Source organism: Taudactylus pleione, unplaced genomic scaffold, assembly GCF_031769625.1.
Source record: "Taudactylus pleione unplaced genomic scaffold, aTauple2 ptg000032l, whole genome shotgun sequence".
Taxonomy (NCBI): domain Eukaryota; kingdom Metazoa; phylum Chordata; class Amphibia; order Anura; family Myobatrachidae; genus Taudactylus; species Taudactylus pleione.
The window spans coordinates 47,507,541-47,528,926 of record NW_028284434.1 but is presented as its reverse complement, the minus strand read 5'-3'; the positions used below and the strand labels follow the sequence as shown (position 1 = coordinate 47,528,926).

At 46.6% G+C, this 21,386-nt stretch overlaps 2 protein-coding genes across 5 annotated transcripts in view; one reads left to right on the top strand and one right to left on the bottom strand.

Annotated features, from left to right (window-relative positions):
• The window catches only part of LOC148539074 (uncharacterized), a 31,026-nt gene extending 29,800 nt beyond the window's left edge, over positions 1 to 1,226 (bottom strand). The window contains exon 1 of the mRNA XM_088451924.1: positions 849 to 1,226. Coding sequence (XP_088308050.1) covers positions 849 to 1,226 — 378 coding nt within the window. The remainder of the gene's footprint in view (positions 1 to 848) is intronic.
• A 16,256-nt stretch (positions 1,227 to 17,482) lies between these two features.
• The window catches only part of USP31 (ubiquitin specific peptidase 31), a 61,067-nt gene continuing 57,163 nt past the window's right edge, over positions 17,483 to 21,386 (top strand). For all 4 annotated transcript variants that reach the window (XM_088452053.1, XM_088452054.1, XM_088452052.1 and 1 more), the window contains exon 1: positions 17,483 to 18,117. In XM_088452053.1, coding sequence (XP_088308179.1) covers positions 17,581 to 18,117 — 537 coding nt within the window. In that variant the 5' untranslated portion in view covers positions 17,483 to 17,580. The remainder of the gene's footprint in view (positions 18,118 to 21,386) is intronic.

Here is a 21,386-nt window from a genome sequence, read left to right as displayed (position 1 = left end):
CTGGGAAAAACAAACAGAAGAGGAGGAGGAGGAGGCGAAACAAGTACACAGAACAATTAGAAGTTTGAAATAACATTAACACCACAAGAGACATCAAACAGTCCTCTAACAGTCATAACATAAAATTACCACAACCATGGCAGGAAGGAACAGCACAGGGTGGGCGTCCACTGTCCCCTATGTAATCGGAGAAAGAGATTTATTGGTAAGTACCAAAATCCTGCTTTCTCCTTCATCCACTAGGGGACACTGGAGGCTTCAAGACAGTGGGGATGTCCCAGAACTCCCATCACAGGTGGGAGAGCACTGAGAACCCTTCAAAACAGACCGGCCATACTGCGCTGCAGAGGCCGCAAATGTGTCACATCTATAAAAACGGGTAAAGGTATGCCGGCCAGACCAAGTGGCTGCCCGGCAAAGTAACTCCATAGAAACCCCGCGAGCAGCCACCCACGAGGAACCCACTGAGCGAGTGTAATGTGCTGTAATAGAAGGAGGAGGCTCCATAGATGAGGCCACATATGCCTGTCTGATGGTCAGACGAATCCAGCAGGCCAGCGACTGGAAGCTGGCCAACCAGGACGAGCAGCATCATACAAAACAAAAAGAGCGTCTGTTTTACGTATGACTGCAGTCCTCTCCACATAGGTCCAAAGATCCCTAATAACATCCAAGGATCACAATAGGTTGGTTGATGTGGAAAGCCAAATCCACCTTTGGAAGGAAATCCACTCTTGTATGGAGTTCTTCTCTCTATTCGCATGAAATACCAAGAATGGAGGATGACAGGATAGAGCTCCCAGTTCCGAGACCCTCCTGGCTGAGGCCAGCGCGAGAAGAAGTGTTACCTTCCACGTAAGATATTTTAACTCCACAGACTCCAAAGGTTCGAACAGAGAAGACTTTAAGAAGGGAAGGACGAGATCTAAATCCCATGGAGCCATAGGAGGAAGAAAGGGTGGTTGTAACCGTATAACACCTTGCAGAAAAGTCTGCACCTCCGGTATCAAGGCAAGCTTCTTCTGGAAGAAAACCAATAGAGCTGAGATTTCAACTTTCAGAGAACCCAGACGCAGTCCAGCCGAGAAACTTGCTTGCAGAAAAAGCAGAAATATGGCTAGTTTGAATTCTGTAGGAGGTGACCCTCGCCGTTCACACCATGAAACATAAGCTTTCCAAATACGGTGGTAATGTTTCAAAGCAAGTTCCTTCCAGGCTCGAAGCATAGTAGGGAATACACTGGATGGGATCCCGCTATGTCCTAAGATGGCTCTTTCTACAGCCACGCTGTCAAACGTAGCCACTTTAAGCCTTTAAGTCTGGATAGATTAAAGGACCCTGTAGTAAGAGATCTTCTCTCAGAGGTAGCAGCCACGGATCTTTGATCAGCAGAAGTTGAAGGTTTGAATACCAAGCTCTGCGAGGCCAATCCGGAGCCACTAATAGAACCTTGGCCCTCTCCCTTTTGATGCGTTGTAGAATCCATGGGAGAAGAGTAAATGGTGGGAACAGATAGACAAATTGGAGCTGCCATGGCATTGACAGTGCGTCCATTGCCACTGCTCCGGGCCTCTCGTCCGAGCACAGTAGAGAGGCAGTTGATGATTTTGTCTGGATGCCATGAGGTCGGCCTGCGGAAGGCCCCACCATTAGACAAGCTGTTGAAAAACCTGAGGATGTAGCGCCCATTCCCCTGGATGCATGTACTGCTGAGGTAGTCTGCCTCCCAATTTTCAACGCCCGGAATTAAGATTGCTGAAATTTCCACCGCAAACTTTTCCGCCCAGATTAGAATTCGGCTTACTTCTTTCATAGCCGCCCGACTTCTGGTGCCGCCTTGTCTGTTTATGGATGCCACTGTAGTGACGTTGTCCAACTGGACTCTGACTGCTCGGCCCCACAACAGGTGATCTGCTGTCTGAAGCGCGTAGAACACTGCCCTTAATTCCAATATGTTTATCGGCAGACTCGCTTCCTGTAATGTCCAGCGGCCTTGGAAGTGGTGTTCCCGTATCACTGCCCCCAACCTATCAGACTTGCATCTATGGTGAGGAAAGTCCAATCCCACACACTCCGAATCTCTTTCCCTCCATTAGGTGTGTCGAGTTCAACCACCAGAGAAGGGATATCCGAGTTATGGCACTTAACCTGGTGAAGGAAAAGTTGGGATCCTGTCCATTGTGAAAGGAGGTCTATCTGAAATGTCCTGGAGTGAAAACTTCTGTAAGGAATGGCCTCGAATGCCGCAACCATCTTATCCAGAAGACGCATGCAGACATGCACCGATACCTGACGATGTCGAAGGACCATCCTCACCATCTCCTGAATGGATGTTGCTTTTTCCTGAGGGAGGAACACCCGCTGGCATAATGTATCTGTGATCATTCCCAGAAACTGTAGCCTCTGCGTTGGTTGCAGATGAGACTTGTGAAAATTCAGGATCCACCCGTGACGAATGAACAGACTGTGAGTCACTGCGATGTTCTCCAGTAATTGGTCCCTGGAATGAGCCTTTAGCAGGAGATCATCCAGGAAGGGATAATTGTGATCCCTTGTTTCCGAAGGAGACTCATTAAAGCCATGACCTTTGTGAATACCTCGGGGGCTGAGGATAAGCCAAAAGGTAAGGCCTGAAACTAGAAATGTGATTCCGAACTGCGAATCTCAGAAGCTCCTGGTGAGGCGGCAGATAGGTATGTGAAGGTAGGCGTCCTTGATATCTAGAGATTTCATGAATTCACCTTCCTCCAGGACCGCAATCACTGACTGAAGGGACTCCATCATGGAATTGAAAATCCTCAGGTAAGTTTTAGATCCTTCAAGTTCAGAATAGGTCTGACCGAGCTATCCGGCTTCGGAACCACGAACACACTGGAGTAGAAACCCTTTCCGTTCTTATTCCTGGGAACGTGGACCACCACTCTCTCGGATAGAAGCTTGTCTATTGCTTCTTGTAATACGGCACTCCTGTCGTTGGAAACTGGTAAACCTGTGGTAAAAAACCGAGGTGGAGGTTGAAACTGAAAATCGAGCTTGTATCCCAGAGTGATGAGATCCAGGACCCAAGCGTCCATACAGGATCCCGTCCATACTTCTTTGAAGTCCCGAAGACATGCTTCCACTGGGGTCCCCCAGGTGAGAGGGAAGCGTGTCATGCACTAGGCTTGGTAGTGAACTTAACCCCCTCTTGAGCTCTGCCACATCTTCTGGAACCATGGGAAGTTGATGGTCCTCCTCTGAAGTGACCACGGGAATGTCCCGGAGCACAAAAGGACTGAAACGAGGGTCCTGAGTAAGATCTTCTAGGGGATGGAGCCACAGATGGAAGATAAGTGGATTTCCTCCCAGTAGCCTGAGAAATCCATTTATCTAGTTCAGCTCCAAATAATATATTTCCCATGAATGGAAGTGCTTCTACAGCTTTCTTTGATTCTGCATCCGCATGCCATTGTTTCAGCAACAGCGCCCTTCACGCAGAAATCACCAGAGCTGAAGTCCTGGAGGCGATATTGCAAACGTCTTTGGATGCCTCTCCGAGGTAAGCCGCAGCTTCACCTATATGCTTTGCTAACGGAATAAGCTCCTCCACTGGGATCTGATCTCTCATCTAATCAGCCAATTGTTTTGCCCAAAGCTCAATTGCTTTGTTAGTCCAGCAGCTTACAATCACAGTATGCAGTCACACCTGCCGCTGTATAAATGAACTTGAGAGTATTCTTCAATCTCCTGTCTGATGTCTCCTTCAAAGACGTGGCCCCAGGAACTGGTAGCATAGTCTTCTTAGACAGACGCGACACCGACGGATGTACTGTAGGAGGAGTCTCACCAGATTTTCTGTTATCTGCAGGAAAAGGATAAAAGGATGATAACCGTCGGGACATCTGAAATTTTTTATCCGGATGTTCCCAAGCTGAAATCAGAAGAGAATCCAGTTCTTCTGAAATTGGAAAAGTAGCAGCCTGTCTTTGTTTCTTTAAAAATAAAGACTGATGTGCAGGACCCTTGTCCTCTTCCTTTATCTGCAATACCTGGCGGATTGCAGAAATTAACGCCTCTATCCCTTCAGACACAGGGCCAGGCTCCTCCCGGAGTTCAGGTGAATCTGGAGCATATTCTTCTCCTCTGAGTCGTCCGACTGGAGGACTGAGGGTAACAGTCTCTTTCTTGAGACCTGTGGCGTTGCCGTGGCACGGGAAGGAGCCATGGCTTTTGTGATCCCATCCATAGATATAGCTAAGGACCGCGCCCATGCTGGTTCTTCTAGAGCAGCTGACCTGTAAGCCTATCTCTCTGTTTCCAAGAAGCCTCCAGCTCAGCAGAGAGATTGGACATAACAGATGCAAACTGCGCCGTCCAAGATGGCGGCTCTGACATCCCTGAAGCTTGTTGTTCAGGATCACAATTGTCACACAATAGGAAGTTAGATGACTGCCCCTGTGTAAACTTATTAGCACACTTTGTGCAGGTAAATGACTTTTGAGATGCCTTTAGAGCCTCTTCCAGCCATGATACATACAGAACTCACACAAATAGTAAAGTGTAGTGAAAAAGGTCAAAGGAAAACGCTGGGCATAGAAGTAACCACTGTAATAAAGTAGTAATTACCTGTCCTAAATGCTCTCCTGACCAGCCTAAACCCCACTGTTTACTTACAGTCCAGGTTAGGCTAACAGTTTCAAGCAGCAGCATTTTGTCTTATGCAGCAGGCAGTGTTCCTCCATGTAATGGCCGCAAGCAAACTTCGAGAGAAGCGCTGTTGCCGCTGGGAGGAAAGAGCAGGACTCCGGAGCTAAGCTATGCCCCTCCGCTATGGGGCTTAATTTGGACTATAAGCGCACTACGTGCTGCTTGGCTGCCCCACTAATCGGAGCAACCTGCTGCTTAATATACTGCCTTTTTAGTGTTAATCTGGCTACCCCGCTAGACTGGGAGCCAGGGAATACTCATGCCACTGCTCCGCTGCTGGTGGGGGTATGACTAATGGAGGACCGCTATGCGCGCTGCAAGCAGCAGCATGAGGAACCTCCTATATGGAGACAGTGGTCTCTGTAGTTGGGGACCCCAGGCAGCAAGCGAGTCCCCCCGGCAGCTCCATCGATGCAGACAGGCAGTGCAGCTACTGCCTGTCTGTTCCTCAAGTAGATATTCTTTGTTTCAGCGCAGCAGCGCTTTTACTATTTAAATACCCTGAGGAGAATGTGAAAACACAACCAGCTCCCCTCAGGCACAAACTAAGACTGGGCTTGTAGGGGGGTATAGAAGGGGAAGAGCTAGTCACACTTCAAATATGTAAAGTGCCAGCTCCCACTTAGCACACGTCTATACCACACTGTCTTGAAGCCACCAGTGTCCCCTAGTGGATGAAGGAGAAAATTAGAAAATAATCCACTCTGTAATTGCTCAATAGAAAATAGTTCTGAAAGCGATGGAAACAGTAGGCTCCTCATGTACAGCAAGGGAACATATAGCGATGGACATTTGCTCACATGTCCATTGCTGGGCATGCGGAGTCCAGTGCAGAGGTATTTATTCATCCATACAAGCATAATCTAAGGCTTATATTCAATTCTCTCAGGTATAGTGTATCTAATTTGTATATCCAGGAGGACTCACCTTGTTGCAAATCCTTTGCAGGCAATTACAGCCTGAAGTCTGGAACGCATAGACATCACCAGACGCTGGGTTTCATCCCTGGTGATGCTCTGCCAGGCCTCTACTGCAAATTTCTTCAGTTCTTGCTTGTTCTTGGGGCATTTTCCCTTCAGTTTTGTCTTCATCAAGTGAAATGCATGCTCAATCGGGTTCGGGTCAGGGGATTGACTTGGCCATTGCACAACATTCCACTTTTTAACCTTAAAAAACTCTTTGGTTGCTTTTGCAGTATGCTTCGGGTCATTGTCCATCTGCACTGTTAAGCACCGTCCAATGAGTTCTGAAGCATTTGACTGAATATGAGCATATAATATTGCCCGAAACACTTCAGAATTCATTCTGCTTTTGTCAGCAGTCACATCATCAATAAATACAAGGGAACCAGTTCCATTGGCAGCCATACATGCCCACGCCATGACACTACCACCACCATGCTTCACTGATGAGGTGGTATGTTTTGGATCATGAGCAGTTCCTTTCCTTCTCCATACTCTTCTCTTCCCATCACTCTGGTACAAGTTGATCTTTGTCTCATCTGTCCATAGGATGTTGTTCCAGAACTGTAATGGCTTTTTTAGATGTTGTTTGGCAAACTGTAATCTGGTCTTCCTATTTTTGAGGCTCACCAATGGTTTACATCTTGTGGTGAACCCTCTATATTCACTCTTCTGAAGTCTTCTCTTGATTGTTGACTTTGACACATATATACACCTACCTCCTGGAGAGTGTTCTTGATTTGGCCAACTGTTGTGAAGGGATTTTTCTTCACCAGGGAAATAATTCTTCTGTCCACCACAGTTGTTTTCCGTGGTCTTCCGGGTCTTTTGGTGTTACTGAGCTCTCCGGTGCATTCTTTCTTTTTAAGAATGTTCCAAAAGCTCTCCGGTGCGTTCTTTCTTTTTAAGAATGTTCCAAACAGTTGATTTGGCCACACCTAATGTTTTTGCTATCTCTCTGATGGGTTTGTTTTGATTTGTTTTAATTTTTCAGCCTAATGATGGCTTGCTTCACTGATAGTGACAGCTCTTTGGATCTCATATTGGAGTCAACAGCAACTGATTCCAAATGCAAATGTCACACCTAGAATCAACTCCAGACCTTTTACCTGCTTAATTGATAATGAAATAATGAGGGAATAGCCCACACCTGTCCATGAAATAGCTTTTGAGTTGATAGTCCCATTATTTTTGGCCCCCTAAAAAGTGGGAGGCACAAATAGAAACCATTGTAATTCCTACACCGTTCACCTGATTTGGATGTAATTACCCTCAACTTAAATCTGAAAGTCTGCAGTTAAAGCACATCTTGTTTGTTTCATTTCATAGCCATTGTGGTGGTGAATAGAGGCCAAAATATGAAAATTCTGTCAATGTCCCAATATTTATGCACCTGACTGTATGTGTATATATATATATATATATATATATATATATATATATATAGACACGTATGAGACTCCAGACAGTACTGTGTCAGCGTTCAACGTTTCAGTCTATTCGACTTTTATCAAGAATAATGAAAGAAGGGTGGCAACATATCTTTATACCAGAGACATTTCAGACAAGTAATTCAGTCCATACCCCCCGGCCAGCTGCTAGGTGCAAGACGTCATCATGGATGGATCGGCGCGGATGCAATGACATCATCACATCAGGCGTCGGCTCATCCGTGCATCCCAATGTGTATACAACATTGTTAGGTGGGCCAGATGTCAGGTACCATGTGGTACCATGCACCGAAGAACAAGAGAAAACATATAACACATGGTGACTTGGAAAGCATGGTAAATAACCTCAGTGAAAGGAGCAGGACAAGATAGGACAGTGAAATACAAAGAATAAAGCAGAACAGTGCAATAAAAATGAACAAAATACCATGAATATAAAAAACATTGAAATAAGCATCAACATATATACACAGTAAACAGTGCTAATGATAATAGAATGTGGAGTAATGCAGCACCAAAGACCAACTAATCCTGTCGATGTGATGAATACTAACACATAAAATATATGAGATAGCCAATAAATGTAAAACATGACTCAAAAGGGTCCTGATGTGATAGACAAGGTCTGTCAGAAATATGATGCATAATATATGATACATATTCTCCAGACTGATAGATGGAGTGGTGTCATGGCCGACCACTGATCATACTGAAAGGGCAACAAATATTTAAGAATCTTGTACAACACCTGGTATTCCAAGATGGCCTCCCATACCCATACTGACCAGGCTACACACTGCTTAGCTTCTAAGATCAGACAGTGTTAGGCGTGTCCAGTGTGATCTGATTGTACATTGAAACAAGTCAACCCGATGTAGAGCATTTAGTACAGCTAACATCGGTAGACCCAGTATCCACAAGCCTCAAGAGATGACTGTAAACTGCACAATACAGTATGTTCTCATAAAATATATACTGCAACACAATGTGTGCAAAGAAGACTATGTGGCTATGATGTGGGGGCATCCTGTTCCCCGACATGAGTTTGAGGACTGGTTATCGGTCCCATTCAAAACCAACAACAACATTATGTTGGCCAATCACGGACAGTCAAATCAATCTATCATAGACAATATGTGTCTGGCTAATGCTATCATGAATAGAATATAATAAGAAAAAAGATCACTTGAAGACATACCAAGACCAGATAAGACAAATAAGGAAGCAATATAAACGAAATAAGAAAAAAATTTCAATATACAACCAAACTAAAGAAAACGACAACTGTTCATTCAATCCGTGCGTAGACACAGGGCGGAATGTAATAGAGATCGAGTCTGCCGGTGCTGGAAGCAAACTGATCTTGATCGTTTTTTTAAAGTTGTAGTCATTTTATAAGGCAAAGCTGAACTGGTTTTGCCTTGTAAATGACTGCAACTTTAAAAAAACGATCGAGATCAGTCTGCATCCCGCACCTCTGGCAGACTCGATCTCTATTACATCCCGCCACAGTGTTCATTCTGTGTATCCAAAATGTCTCCAATTGTAACAATTTCTTATCCCTGTCACCACCTTGTTTAGAGGACGGGATGTGATCAATAAGTTTGTAACTTAATGTGGCTAGTGAGTATCTTTGTTCCTTGAAGTGTCTTGCCACAGGTTTATCACTCTCTTTGCCATCCAGCGCCTGTCTGATGGCTGTTCTATGTTGTGCCATCCTGATCCGTGCTGTGCAGGTGGTCTTCCCGATGTACGCTAATCTAATTATTAATTTAATAATAATATATGAATCATTGCACTGCATGAAGTGTAACAGTTTTTATAAGCATCCGAAGTTGAAAAACATTCAAATTTCAAAAAGTGGCTGGAATTTTGGCCACCACTATATATACTGTGATAGGATCACTGGTAAAGTGGTCTGTGACAGGGACATTTATCCCAGATTCCTGTCTTATGTGTTTTAAATCCCCAGGAGAAAGTCTGCAGTGTAGCAGGCTTGAGTTTCGGCTTTTTGAAAAGCCGGTTTGGGACCTGGGGGTTGTGGGTGAGAGGGGAGGGAGGGCTCCACCCACGGCCACTCCAGGTTTTGGTTCTCGTAGCCTGGTAACAGGCTTGATTGGGTTCCCACCTGAGGGTGGCCAATATAAGCCTAGTGTGTTGAGGGCTGATTGTCTCACCTGGGAGAGCAGGCAGGGAGTTTGCTCAGAGACACTTGGAAACCTAACTGTGAGTGTTGTGCTGTGCCTTTGTTGCTGGCGAGGGCATTAGGCCCTGCCAGGTTCTGGTAGTGAGGGAACTACCTGTGAAGTTAGTGGCCCGACAGGGCTAGGATTTATGTTTATGTTTTCTTTATGTTATTTCTGACATTGTACAATAAAGACTGGCGCCGACCAGCTTGTACTTGCATCCAGACTGGTGTGCTGCTTCCCTGCTGCTGTGGGTGTGTGTGTAAGGAAGGAGTCCTTCTACCCAGGAGAGGGAACCCCTAATCTGACTGTGTCACAATATATATATATATATATATCTCTATCTATATATAAATATATATATATATATACAGCTGGTAAAATAAGTATTGAACACATCAACATTTTTCTCAGTAAATATATTTGGAATGGGGCTATTGTAATTACATTTTCACCAAATGTCAGCAACAGCCCATGCAATCCACACATGCAAAGAAATCAAACCATCGATGTCCAGAAATTAAGTTATGTCACCGCCCACCTAAGAGACCTCAGAACCAGACCCCGCCACTTACCTTTGCGGGTGCTGACTCACTGCACTTGCCAGCTCCCACGCTGTGCTGCGGCGGCTGTTGGGTCCAGCTGATCTCACCTCTTCACACCGGTGCCTGCGCTCTCTCTGCTGTAGCAGGGCTGGCATTCCACGAGGTCCGGCAGCTGCGCTCCGGGGAAGATGGGCGCAGCCATCTTGGATTTGCCCATGTGACGCCGTCTCCTCCAATGAAGCTGCTCCTACACAGTTCTCGGCCAATCAGCTTCCTGCAGTTAGTATAAAAAGATTCCTGCTGCAGTAACAGGTTGCCAGTGGAACATGACTCGTAGTCTATACTAGTGAACTTCCTTAATGTGCTCCACCAGCATATCTGCTGACTCTCCAGTATTATTCTTCTGTGTGTATCTAGCCATCCTCCAGTCACCTCCTGGTCCTAACTGGTGTACCAGCCATCCTCCATTCACCTGGAGTCCAGTCACCTCCCAGTCCTAACCAGTGTACCAGCCGTCCTCCATTCACCTGGAGTCCAGTCATCTCCCGGTCCTAACCGGTGTACCAGCCGTTCTCCATTCACCTGGAGTCCGGTCACCTCCCGGTCCTAACCGTTGTACCAGACGTCCTCCATTCACCTGGAGTCCAGTCCCCTCCCTGGCGTAACCGGAGTTCAGCCGTCTTTCTGCACTCTCCTCAGTCTATATATTCTTTCATGCGCAGGAACTTCATCAAACCCAGTCAACTCCAGAGAGCATCCGAATCTAACAAAATAGATTCAAGACCCAGCCTGGGAAAATAGCCTCTACTCTCTTCGACTGTGACACGTTACGTGTAATAATGTGAAATGACACAGGGAAAAAGTATTGAACATGCTTACTGAAATTTATTTAATACTTCGTACAAAAGCCATTGTTGGTAATGACAGCTCCAAGACTCCTCCTGTATGGAAAAAGCCATTGTTGGTAATGATAGCTCCAAGACTCCTCCTGTATGGAGAAACTAGTCGCATGCATTGCTCAGGTGTGATTTTGGCCCATTTTTCCACACAGTCTTTAAATCTTGAAGGTTCCGTGGGCCTCTTCTATGAACTCTGATCTTTAGTTCTTTCCATAGATTTTCAATTGGATTCAAGTCAGGTGATTGGCTGGGCCATTGTAGCATCTTCATTTTCTTTCTCTGAAACCAATCGACAGTGTCCTTGGCTGTGTGTTTGGGATCATTGTCTTGCTGAAATGTCCACCCTCATTTCATCTTCAGCATCCTGGTAGATGGCAGCAGATTTTTATCAAGAATGTCTCAGTACATTTTTCCACTCATCCTTCCTTCAATTACATGAATTGTGCTAATACCATATGCTGAAAAACAGCCCCACACCATGATGTTCCCACCTCCAAACTTCACTGTTGGTTTGGTGTTTTGGGGTGATGTGCAGTGCCATTTCTCCTCCAAACATGGTGGTATTATGGCATCCAAAGAGTTAAATTTTGGGCTCATCTGACCAGACTATATTCTCCAAGTATTTCACAAGCTTGTCCAAATGTTGTGCAGCAAACTTTAAACAAGCTTCAACATGCTTTTTCTTCAGCAATGGAGTTTTGCATGGTGAGCATGCATACAAGCCATGAGTACATTACTTATTGTTTTCTTTGAAACAATTGTACCTAATTCCAGGTCTATCTGAAGCTCTCCACAAATGGTCATTGGCACTTGGACAACTCTTCTGATAATTCTTTTCACTCCTCTGTCAGAATCTTGCAAGGAGCATCTGGTCGTGGCCGGTTTATAGCCCCAACAGTGCTCACTGGAACATTCAGAAGTTTAGAAATCCTTCTGTAACCAATGCCATCAGTATGTTTTGCAACAATAAGGTTGCGAAGTTCTGAGAGAGCTCTTTGCTTTTACCCATCATGAGATGTTTCTTGTATGACACCTTGGTTATGAGACACTTTTTATAGGCCATCAGTTGGGGCTTAACCAGCTTATATTCATTTTAACTGACAAGGGGCAGGATTGCTTTCTAATTACTGAGAGATTTCAGCTGGTGTCTTGGCTTTCCATGCCTCTTTACATCTCCCTTTCATTTCACATTATTACACATAACTTAATTTATGGACATCTATGGTTTGATGTCTCTGCATGTGTGGATTACATGGGTTGTTGCTGACATTTGGGGAAAATTTCATTCCAATAGCCCTATTCCAAATATATTTACTGAGAAAATTGTTGATGTGTTCAATACTTATTTTACCAGCTGTATGTATGTATGTATATATATATATATATATATATATAAATATATAGGACAAGAAGCATCATATTTGGGTTTATTATATCTTTAAAGTATCTTTTAACCATAGCAGGTAAAAAGGTAGGGAAAATTATTATTTTAATGTAAAATTGTCAGGGCACGGTGCAGAATCTCTGGTACACCCCTCCCAATGAAAAATCCTGCACTTGGAGGGGTTTAACCACTTGCCTGGCACGGTTGCATCAGTCAGAAAAGTTCACTAGGTGAATGAGGGAAGCTAATCTTCCTGCAGCCGCCTATGTCAGAGGGACCGGGACAGGGTCACAATTGCCAGTGATTACAGCAATGCCCGGAGCATCCTGAAGAGGATCCGGGGAGCTGTAAGGGCAGCGTTGTGACCGTCTGAAGCATCCTACGGATGCTCCAGGCAGCACTGCTGCATAGATTCTGGCTGCAGGATGCCATTCTAGGCACCCAGCTAGCCATATGAGGCTAGCAGAAAAAAGCTCAGAGGGCCAAACCAAATGATTCTGCGGGCCTTATACGGCCCCCGAGCCTGAAGGTTCCACATCTCTGCTCTACACCCTAGGCTCCCCCTCCTTTATGTCCCGATCACTGCTGGCCACAGTGATTGGGTACCCGGCGGCACCCCCACCCTTCCATAGAAGCATCACCCACGGCTCCTGCTGTGCCACGATCACTGTGGCCTCAGTTCTTGGGCAGCCAGCATTGCCCCCTTTACTAAAAGCAAAAGCCGCAGCTCCTGCGGTGTCCCCAAGCAGCCAGTCAGTCAGGAGTGATGAAGCTGACCGGGAGAGGGGGTGCGCCTGCCTTGTGCAATGAGACCACGGAGCAGGTAAGTCAAGGAGAGGGGAGCGAGGAGGGGGGGATGTGGACGGAGGGGGGAGTGTGAAAATGTTGCTATTGTGGGCCCCCTAAGTCTAGCTACGCACCTGATGTCGACACTTTAATCATGTAGACCTTTTTGAATGTCGACCTTAAAGTCCATGTCAACCTTCTGACTAGAAACTAGAGATGTGCGCTGACCCCTGTGTTTTGGATATGGATCTCCCCTGGTTTTGCCAAAACCTCACCTCCGTGTTTGGTTTTTCGGTTTTGGATCTACATTTTTTCTTTAAAAAATCATAAAAACAGCTAAAATCACAGAAAATGGGCCTGTTTTTGTTCCTACAATATTATTAACCTCAATAACATTTATTTCCACTCGTTTCCAGTCAAAACGTGCGGCAGAGCAGTGGTGACAGATGGACTTGGTCAGGCGGGTACACATGCCGACCACCTCTCCCTCCATGCTCGTTTGAGAAGGGTAAAAGTATCATCTTTGTGGGGGTCCTTATTTTGCCTGTATATTGTTTCACTATGTTGAGTGCCATTATTCTGTATAAATAATATGACACACAATAATAACTTTGGTTGTAATAAGAAATGGTATTGCTTGATAATTACAGGTGTCTGAGACCCTAGCTGACTTAACTGAATATGGTAGTTCAATGACTATGGCCATATAGCACTGTTATAAGGGTGTTCTGGGACAAGGCAATTTTTATACCTCTAACATACAGTCCAATTTGTGATTAATGAGAAGAGAAGCAATTCCCTGATTTCTATTAGCAGTCACCACAGAATCATTGTGTACATCTACATGGTGTCATCATCATTTTCTTTGAAAGTTTGAGTTACACAAACTTTGTGGTGCTGTGGGTGACCTAGCTACTAACTGGCAGTAATTCTGGTTATATTATGTGAAAATTTGACCTCTGCTAGACACGTGGTTATAGTGGTGCATGTCACCGTATCCTCCCGATGTCATACACTCGGACTGTTTTGCCAATTGAATGATATAGGTATATGTCTATGTTTTCAGATGACAACTTATTGTCCACCATTAGAGAACTATTTATACCCTTGATACACATTCTGTGTTTGCCTGCATGCACATTTTGCAGACTGGCACACGGACCTTCATACTTTATATCGCTAGATCAGAGTATCAATGTATGGTCCCTAATTTCATGTGAGGTAAACCCTGCATGAGAACTATTGTTCTCTATTTATTGGTAAACAATATGTTTGCCTGAAATTTTCTTATATGTTCTGTGTGTGTTTTGTTAATGTCTATGTGAATTTTATATGTGCTTTTTGATGGTCCTAGGAAACGTGTACCTATTATCCGAATTACTTTCTAGGGATACTATTTTTAATAGCCAACCCTGGTCCTCGAGAGCTACCAACAGTGCATGTTTTCCAGGTCAACAGCTGTAATAATTAACTCCACCTGTGGATCTTTACAAATGTATTGGTGAGTAATGAATACACATGTGCACCAGCTAGGTGGTCTGGAAAACATGAACTGTTAGTAGCTCTTGAGGACCGAGGTTGGCTACCCCTGATTTAGGCCTGCGCCTGCTTCTGTGGCTAGGAGTGGATTTTCATACAAGAAGGGGACCAGGAAGAGTGCTTCCAAAAACAATTGACTTAATAACCCTTTGCAAACCTTCCGTAAAGGCATTTCCCAACCTGTACAGGGACATTAAAAAACAGAGGGCCTGATTCAGAGCCGCTCGTTCACTCCGAGCGATGTTCGCACATCTGCGCATGCGTCGTAATGCGCATGCGCCAACCAGTCAGTGCGGTCGGAAATCGTGTGTTCGCAAAATAGCGAATGCCTGCTAATTTGAGTGACAGGATGAGGCGTTTGTGTATGGTAACAGGGGAAGGTGCTTGAAAACGGGGAGTGGAGATCTGAACGCAGGCGTGCCAAACGGTCAAAACAGACGTTTTAAGGGTGTGCATAATTAACAAAGCAGCGTCATCGACCACGTCACTTGGTTGTCTTTTAGCCTGAACTGCTCGCATGATTGCGGTAGGAAAATCCAACCACAAGCACTGCGAGCAGTTCATATGCCTTTCGATGTACTCGATTAATCAAATAAATAGCGGAGATGACGTAGGATGCGAGCGGCCAGGGGGCGTTTTTTTAAAATAGCGAGCGCATATTTCGTTCGCTCGTTCAGACATAGAGGCGTCAACAGATCGCAAAGAGCGAGCGCTTAATTTAAATAGCCAGCCCCTTTTTCTGAACGAGCGTCCGCAAATAGCGTCCGGCTCTGAATGAGGTCCAGAGTTGGTTAGTGGTCTTCAAACTGCCGTTGTTCCCAATGTCCACTTAACCATATTACTTATGCTGGGCATACACTACCAGATAAAATGTCTGTCAGAGCGACAGACATTTTATCTGGCCGGCTGCCAGCCGCCTGCATACACTGTGAGATTTCTCTCACAGTGTATTCAGCAGACATCTGCGCTCCGCCCACGGGGGAGGAGACATTTCCCTGTTCCTTCCGTAGGAAGGAACACAGGAAATGTGTGTCTGTCGGCTGCGCAGGGCATACACTGCCCGATGCGGACTACAGTTTACCCGCTAAATATCGCATCGGACGGGCATGCCGGACAATCCAGCATGCCCGACCGAGCAATATTTAACCCTCGGTCGCCCCCCCACACGGTACAATTATCGCGGCGATCCGCCGATATCGGGCGGATCGTCCCGATAATTGTAGCGTGTATGGACAGCATTAGATATGTGAACAAGCGGAAAAGAGCATTAAATGCAACATTTCAGTTTCAGTTTTTTTACATTGTGTCTTTCTTGGGAATTCTTGAGTGCCATGCCTGCTTATGGGAATGGATTTTTCATCCCAGAAGGGATGAAGACATTGGGGGTCATTCAGACCCACTCGCGAGCGGCAGTACGCTCGTAAGTGGGTCGATGTTCCCCACTGCGCATTTGCACGACGGAGGGAGCTCCGTCGTGCACATGCGCGAGACCCGGCGAGCGACGGGCTTTCCATCGCTCGAGGTCTCGCACCAAAGGGGGTATGCTGTCGATGTTGATTGACAGCACGCCCCCTTTGGTGGGCGTGCCTGCCAGGAGGAGGCGTTCCCATGGGAACGCCTACCGTCTGAAGCCGGCCCCACTGACATCACTAGTGATGTCAGTGGGAGTGATTTTGGCTCTGATAGAGCCAAAATCATTCCAGGGCTTGTGGTTGGGAAACCCGACCGCAGGGTTTCCCTCGCAAGTCCGATGGTCGCGATGGTCAAGACCATCGCGACCATCTTTTTGCACGCTCGTATATGCTGTGGGTGGTGACCCACAGCTACACGAGCGTCCAGGAGGACGCTCCATTTTAATGGAGGAGGGCCCTGATTCAGAGCGAGTGCTCTGGTCAGAGCGTCCGGCTCTGAATCAGGCCCATTGTTTTTTCTTCCCAACGGACACAGATTTGAAGAGAGATACATGTAAATAACTACTGGCAGGAAAAAGAGGCAATTTGGGGGTATATTTACTAAAGTTTCTAAAAGTGAAGTGGTCATGTTGCCCATCGCAACCAATCAGATTGTAGTTATCTCTCTATTGCATTGTAGAAAATGATAGACAGGATCTGATTGGTTGCTATGGGCAACATGAACAGCCAGCCCCTTCATAATGGACAACAGCCAGCCAGCCCCTATGTATGGACAGGACAACCTCATTGGCTCAGTTATAGCAGCCAGCCAGCACCTATATCAGTGTTGGCTAACCTTGACACTCCAGCTGTTGTGGAACTATATATCCCAGCATGCCCTGCCACAGTTTTAGCATGCGCTAATAGCAAAACTGTAGCAGTGCATGCTGGGTTATGTAGTTCCATAAACAGCTGGAGTGTCAAGGTTAGCCAACACTGACCTATATGGACAACAGCCAGCCTCTATGGACATTAAGCAAAGCAACAACTGTAGCATGCACAGCAGCGCAGCACAGCTCCCTCCCTCTTTACTCTCCACAGCCGGAATGAAAAATGTCGGCGATCGCGGGACCTTTATAGAACCCAAAACCCGCGAGAATCCGACAGCGGGATGATGACGCTTTTCCCCATTTTCAGATCCGAGTCAGGCGGATAAACCCGAGTCGACTTGGATCTTCTAAGTTCGGATGGGCTCAGATCTCTGAGATCCAAACCGCTCATCTTACTAGAGACCAATAAGAAGCTGGAGCACGAATAAGAAGTGAATAAGAGGCTAACTTCAGCCTTGTCCAAAAAGCAATCTTGTATATAGGGGGCAGCCGACTTTCAAAAGGTCAGTCCCTGTCTTCTGTATAAACAGAAGTAGCATAAACAGAATAAAGCGACACTGCAGCCCCAGGCTCGGTGACCCGGCCTCACCCTGCCTGCACACTAATGGTAATCTCTCTCGCCCTCTGCGTTCTGTCTGCACTCTTCAGGGAGGAACTTAGAAGGCGGAGGCCACCCGTCACCATGGTGATCAGTCAGCCCGACGCTCCCACTCGCCCTCAAGCAAGATGGTGGCGGCTGACTCCCGGACTGGCAGTGTGGTGGGCGGCTCCGGTGCAAGTCACGTGAGTCGGTGGCGGCCGGTGCGGGCAGCTCTGTGCACGGTGCCCCCGTAGCGGAAGCAGGAGCCGGGGGATGCCCTCATGTCGCAGGTGTCGGGCGCTGCCCCGGCTAGCAGTAGCGGCGGTGGCGGTGGGAAGGAGAAGAAGGTCTCGCTGGGGAAGAAGCTGTTCTGGCGGCGGGGTGGGCTAGTCAGCCGCTTCCTGCGGACCCTCAGCACCTTATCCCACCTCAGCAATGAGCAGGAGGCCGCCGCCGCCGCCGCTGCCGCTGAGCCCCCTCCCCCCCGGGACAAGCCGTGCTCCCCGGCTCGCAGCCAGCCGGCCTCCCCGCAGCTCCCGCCCTCCAGCCCCCAGGTACCCGGTCTGTCCGGCCTCCGCAACCACGGCAACACCTGCTTCATGAACGCCGTGCTGCAGTGCCTCAGCAACACCGACTTGTTCGCCGAGTTCCTGGGCCTGGAACAGTACAAGGAGCCGGGCGAGGATACCCCGGCCAGCCCCTTACCCAGCCCCGGCAGCAGCGGCCAGGACCGCGGGGAGGTGACAGAGCAGCTGGCCAAGCTCCTGCGCTCCCTCTGGACCCTGGAGTACACCCCCCAGCACAGCCGCGAGTTCAAGGTGAGAGACCGGGGCTGTCCCGATTTTCTGGGCAATAGTTATAGTTCAGTCCTCTGGGTTTGCTTTGCTCTTGCATACTTCAGGAATCCTGTGGGACTATACGTCCCAGCATGCGCTTTGCCAACTTCTGGCTGGGATTTGTAGTTCCACAGCTGGAGGGCAACAGGGTACTTTACCGATTGGTATACTTCTGGTCGACTTGCAAGAAGTGTGATGCTGCCCCATATACCGGTTGATGGCGCTTGCCCTGTGCGTGGCATTGGTCTGTCTGTACTAAAGTTGGGTACACACTACAGGACATGACAAACAATACAGCGGTTGTCCCAGAACACACGACATAGGGCCCCATTGAAGAACGTACCTTAATACCAGCTGCGTATTTAGTATAGTATAGCAGTGATACTAATGGATATGCCACTGGTATTCAACATTGCTTACATTCTTCAGCGAGGTCCAGCGATGATCCCCCTCCTCAAAGACTTCTTAAGCTCTCTTGCTGGCCGCCTATTACTGCCAGCAGTGTGTTTGTGTCATGTGCATGACACTTTCACCTGGCGGGGGCCTGACAGTGCCTGCAAGTCTTCACTGAAGCTGGAAAGGCTGCTGCTGGGTCCCCATTGCCAGCAACGGGGACCATATCGCTCTCGCCATCTAAAGATGGTGGAAACGATAGTGACAAACAGTGGTGATTGTAGATTACCGCTGTTTGTTAAATATTGAAAGGATGACATAACATAAAGGGATTGCGCCTTGTTGATAACTGGGGAATGGGTATGAAGTCCCTGCGGCTGGTACATATTCCAACCCTGGCAGCCCGAAGGGAGAAGATCCTGACAGGGCAGGTAAGTACCCTATCCATGCATGCACACTACACAATGGGCACCACATCGTTCAACGCGTCGTCCCATCTGCCATGCAACACGACAGATTGGGGGATGCAATGACTGACGTCTGGGAACGACGAATTAGGCGTACACACTATACGATGAGTACAACATATCGTTCCTATCCACGTCGGAACAATATATTGGATGATATATTTTATAGTGTGTACCCAGCTTTAGACAGGGTGATGCCCTTACTGGCTTGCAACTGGTAATTGCTGTTTGCTTCAGTAAACATACATTACATAATAAGACAGGGTGTTGCTTTGGGTTGTGCGTAGCAGAGGGTGTAGCAGCTTTTGCGTATGTCACCGTACGTCAGAAATCCTGCTGCTACATGTGCATATTTGAGGGTTCAAGAAGGACCCATTATCAACCCAAATGCTTCATAAGGAAACTTTAAAACTTTTTTGGATGTTTACATGTCCCCTTGAGTTTCAGTTTCTCATATGTTTATAATCTATATCTCTTTATTAACATTTATATAGCACCAACATAGTCCGGACATCCATCCATCCATCCATCCATCCATCCATCCATCCATCCTCTGGTTATATAGAGATCTGTGTCGTTGTAATGTCTCATGTGGATTTTGGTCAATAGTACTTTGGATCTAGTGTGTCACTCTTCCTGTACTCATTACTTATTTTGTCGTTCAAAGTGTTAAGTGTCCTCTTAATGAGTCCTTAAGAAACCTGTGTATTGCCGGAACGTGCGCTAGTCTCGCTTGCATGTTCTTAGCTAATTTGCTTACTGGGCACTGTAATAGCTGGAGGTTACTGTGAGAGCACTTGATGATACAATCTAAATGTGTGCCCGGGTTCTTATAAAAAAAAATAATAATAATGCTACGTCCTGGTGGGTAAAAAATATCTTCATCTTTTTCATTTTGTGGACGCTGCACAAATAAATACGACTTTTAAATGCTGACATTTTAAAGTGGAGCGCTTGGAGAATGATGGAGATGCTGAGGTTTGCTGGTGAAGATTTCAGCCTCGTTAGGGGGCAATTCAAATGTTCTAAAGGTGGCAATTTCTTTTTGGAGCCCGATGGAGCAATTCAATTGTCGATACGTTAGGGCTCTAATAGCCGCGGCTGCACACGATTCTGCTCGCGGCCTCCCCAGGGAGTGAGCGGATATGAGCACTAAGGGGTCTATTTACTAAGCAGTGTTAGGAGAAGTGAAAAGTGATACGGTGCCAGCCAATCAGCTCCTAGCTGCCATCTCACAGGCTGTGTTTGAAAAATGACAGTTGGGAGCTGATTGGCTGGCACCTTATCACTTTTCACTTCTCCTAACACTGCTTAGTAAATAGACCCCATAGCCATCATTTTGGGTGCCCAAAGCAGTACTTTAGATGGGTTTGGCAGCTTTGCACAGATAAACCCAGGCAATGCGATGTTTCGATACATCGCGTCTCCATATGCACTGCACGAACAGCCGTACAATGGCGCAGTGTATCGTTGTATGCTACATGTAACAGCACTGTGTCAGTCATGTAATCGTCCCATCAGATGTGCAGCACAGCAGATGGGACGATTAAATGAACGACTGGGCATATATCGTTCTGATCCACGCTTAAATGATATATGCAATGATAGATTGTGTAGTGGGCCTGATTCAAAGATGGACGCAATGGCGATTTTTATACAAATCAAGCAATTGTTTGCTAATACGCCTGCGTGAACGCCACACTGTGCATGTGCAGTGATTGTTTTGCGACGACGTTTGTACAGAAGAACCATTTGCAAAGTAAGAGACAGGTAGTCAGCGTTTGGGGGACATTAGAAAAACGCAGGCGTGTCTGACTGTTTAAACATCGATGGCGTGCATAAATTAGGCATTGCGATCTCTTTAGCAGCACGATAGCTCACTGTGTGTCGAAAGCTGGTGAGTCTGCGGCTGGTCAGACTAACCGCATATGAAGCATGGCTGTCTGCTGTGCGTCAATGGAACCAAAGTTTACACTGTTGCACGGCGTCGTACAGATATGAGAAGGCAGCAGTGGGCGTTCCTATGCTTGGCTGTGCGTTGGAAGGCATTAGCATATTTTAGCAAACTGCGATCCGTGAGAGTATGCAGTTGCATTTGCATTACTGTTCGTCTCTGAATCAGGCCCAGTTTGTCCCCAGCTTTACAGACCTCACTCCAAAAATGTATTATCATTTATTCATATGGCGCCACAAGTGTTCCACAGCGCCTTACAGAGTACATAAACTAATAGGTGACCTGTGACTTACAATACAATACAGGACAAGGACATGGATAATATACATTGCTACATTAGCAACCATAACACCCAGATAAGCACCCAAGTGTTAGGTGCCCTAGTGGGGAGTAAGAAGTAGATGAAAGTAAAATGGGGAGAAGCACAAGAGGTTAGA